At 68.5% G+C, this 3055-nt stretch overlaps 1 protein-coding gene across 1 annotated transcript; it reads right to left on the minus strand.

The window, feature by feature from the left end:
* Positions 1-465: 465 nt before the first annotated feature.
* On the minus strand, positions 466-2260 carry H696_02168 (hypothetical protein). Its single transcript, XM_009496065.1, has 2 exons — positions 2025-2260; positions 466-1854 (listed from the first exon to the last, which is right to left on the minus strand). Exons 1-2 carry the CDS (start codon positions 2156-2158, stop codon positions 516-518), a joined length of 1473 nt encoding a protein of 490 aa, XP_009494340.1. The 5' UTR covers positions 2159-2260; the 3' UTR covers positions 466-515.
* Positions 2261-3055: the final 795 nt, after the last annotated feature.

Consider the following 3055-nt stretch of genomic DNA (forward strand, 5'->3'; position numbering starts at 1 on the left):
CCCCCCCCCCCCGGGAGACACCCGTAAAAAAGGGAAGAGGAACAAGGAAAATTAACCCCCCAAGAGGGGGGAACTCCGTGACTGCGTGCATGTACCAGACCCCGGGAAAAGAGACAAATACAGCCGCATGCAAGCGTACACACACACACACACACACACACACACACACGGGGAGGAGAGAAACGCGCAGGCCATGCGCGTGATGACATTTATTTTCCAACCACATCCTCCGATACAACGGAAATAGACCCGCGCAGCCCCGCGAAGCCACACACTCCTCGGTTTCGCCCTCACAGGTGGGGAACAGGGAGGGTGGGAGCGAGGGACGCGCATCGGCCGAAGGAAGACACAGCAGAAAGGGGGGCCAGGCCCGGGGCAGAAGGGGAGATGGAGCGGGCCCGAGGGCCACCAAGCCCCGCCAGCAAAGCCCCCGTGCCATTTATTCCCGCGGGGGGGCCCCCCTTTGGGGGGGGGGGGGGGGGGGCCCTCGCCCACCACACAGCGCACAGCACCACTTAGGCATACATGGGGCCGTTGTCCAGCAGGTCGCGGGCCATGGCCAGGACCGCGGCGTAGGACTCCTCACCGGTGGGGAGAATCTGCTCAGGCGGCAGGAGGAACCCATAGCGACCGGTGTCCCGGAGCTCGATGGTGTAGCCGGCCGACCGGAAGCCGCCATTGTAGCGAGTGGCCTCGGAGCCATAGAACCAATCGCTGGCGGTGCCGGTGGTCGGGTACAGCTCGATGGACTTCTGGTTGGTGTAGGACATGCCGTGGGTGTTGCGGATGGCGGCCTGCATGGCGGCACCGATCTGCTTCAGGCGGGCCTCATGCGGCGAGTCGGAGGTGCTCCAGCCATACGGACGGAGGATCAGCTGGCTGTAGGCATGCCAGTCAATGGCCAGGTGCACCGGGCTGGCCGACCGGAAGAAGGCAATCGAAGCCCGGGTCTCCAGCTCGGAATTGGCCGCCGTGCCCATGTAGGTGTCGGAGCAGGGCAGGTTCGAAGAGCCGCCCTGGCCCCAGTGGTCATTGTAGTTGCGGTTGACATCCACACCGCGGCAGGTGGACCCGGCGTTGGGGACGCGGTTCTTGCGCCACATCCGGTCCCCGGACCAGGTGTGCGCATAGCCATCCGGGTTGGTGATGGGGATGACATAGAGGTTGTACCGGTCGAAGAGCTCCACCACGGCCGGCACCCGGCGGCTGTGCGAGTCCAGCAGGGTCGACAGGACATACTGGCACACGGCGTTGCTGATCCACTCACGCGCGTGGATCGAGCACTGGAAGAAGATGGACGGCTTGGCGGCGGCCAGGTCCTCGGAGGCGGCCCGCTCGGCGAACACCTCCTCCAGGGGGATGCCATGCTCGTCCAGCAGCTCCGGCTGGTCATAGATGGCGCTGGCCGTGGAGTTGGACCCGCCGAGCACCAGGCCGAAGATGCTGCGCGACTCGTGGGTCTTGCCGATGCTCGGCAGGAAGGTGGCCATGTCCGGGTACGACTGGGCCAGGTTCTGGTAGAAGGTGCGGGTCGAGTCGAAGTCGTGGTAGGCGTCGAACCAGCCGGCCGGCACGGGGCCGGCGGCGGCGGCATCCTCGCCGTCACCGCGCTGGGCCGCCGAGCGCACGGCCGCCGCGGTTTGCACCCGCTCGGCCGAGGCGACCAGCCGCTCGACGTCGTGCACGATCACGCGGCACTCGGTGTTGTCGACCACCATGTGGCGCACGGCCCGCGAGGCGGCCGTCTGCTCGGTGATGCGCAGGTCCACATGCTCGCCGGTGGCACCCCAGATGTCCACGCCGTGGCGGGTGATCAGCGCCTCAAGCGCGGCGGGCGCGAGGGCGGAGCTGGAGCTGCGTGCAGGCGTGTGCGTGTACGGACGGGTCAGGAGCCGGGAGGGGGGAAAGGGGGGGGACTGAGAGAGAGAGAGAGGGAGAAGGAAACAGGGAAGGCAAGGGAAGCTAGGGGGGAAAGGCGAGGAAGAGGGAGGGAAAATGAAGGGGGGGGGGGGGGCGGCGCGCACCAGCGGATGATCTGCTCGTTGTCATAGCGCACCGAGCGCTCGGGGATCGAGGCGCCGGGGACGAGGAGCTGCTCGGCGCTGGCGAGCGCGAACAGGAGGGACAGGAGAAGTCCCACAGAGAAGCGACCAATCATGGCAGCCAGGGGGGGGGGGAGGAAGCCGGGTGAATCTCAGGGCGAGAGAGCACGGCAAGCAACCAAAGGAAGGAGGGGGGGGAGAGAAGGAGGCTGCCGTCGGGTGGGCACCATGACTGCCACACCGGGAGCTTAAAAAATGGCGACCCCTGTCCTCCTTCCTCCGGCGCAGCGTCCGGGAAGGAGGGGGGGGGCGGCTCCTGGCGGGCGCTGCCTATTGCCAGGGCCGAGGACACTGGGGCGCGCCCTTGGGCTGGGCCCGCCCCGGGGGCCGGCCACGGCGTTCTCCCCCCCCCCCCCCCCCCCCCTCTCTCGCCCCCAAACAACATGCGAGTGTGGCCGGGCGAGGGCCAGCTTCCCGCCGGGAGCCCCCCGCCGCTCTTTCCTGTTCGAGCTCCCTGCCCCCTCTCGGCCCGAGAAGGAACCCGGACGGACATGGAGCGCCATGGGGCCTCGGCGCGCTCACCGGCGCGCCCCGGTGTTCCCGCAACCAGACCATGGGCCGGGCTGCCGCGGATGACGATGCGTTCTCCCCCAGCCTTCGTGACCTGCCCGGGGGCAGTCTCGTGGGCGAGACCCGGCCCAGCCCGCCACGGGGAAGCAAGTCCCCCCCCCCCGCCCCCCCGGAGGGGCACTATTAATTCTTCCCACCCCGTTGGGGAGTGCGCCCGGATGCCCCCCCCGAGGGCCGGCTCGCGCTCGGTGTATTCCCTCCTGCCTCTCGGCAGAATGGCCCCGGTGGAGCACGGCCACAGGGGACACCTTTTCGAACGGGCCCCCCGGGGAAAAAGGGGGGGAGGGTGTCGGCGTCTCGTCCGGTCGCGCAGCCACGGACGAATACCTCCTCCCGCGGGTTCACGTAAACACTCCCCCCCCCCCCGCCCCTCCTGGTGGCTC

This window comes from Fonticula alba (assembly GCF_000388065.1).
Source record: "Fonticula alba strain ATCC 38817 unplaced genomic scaffold supercont2.3, whole genome shotgun sequence".
NCBI lineage: Eukaryota > Rotosphaerida > Fonticulaceae > Fonticula > Fonticula alba.

Coding starts and splice junctions, on each gene's coding strand:
- H696_02168 (XM_009496065.1), bottom strand. CDS start 2,158: ATGATTGGTCGCTTCTCTGTGGGACTTCTCCTGTCCCTCCTGTTCGCG. Junction 1,855..2,024: donor AACGAGCAGATCATCCGCTG/GTGCGCGCCGCC, acceptor GCCTGCACGCAG/CTCCAGCTCCGCCCTCGCGC.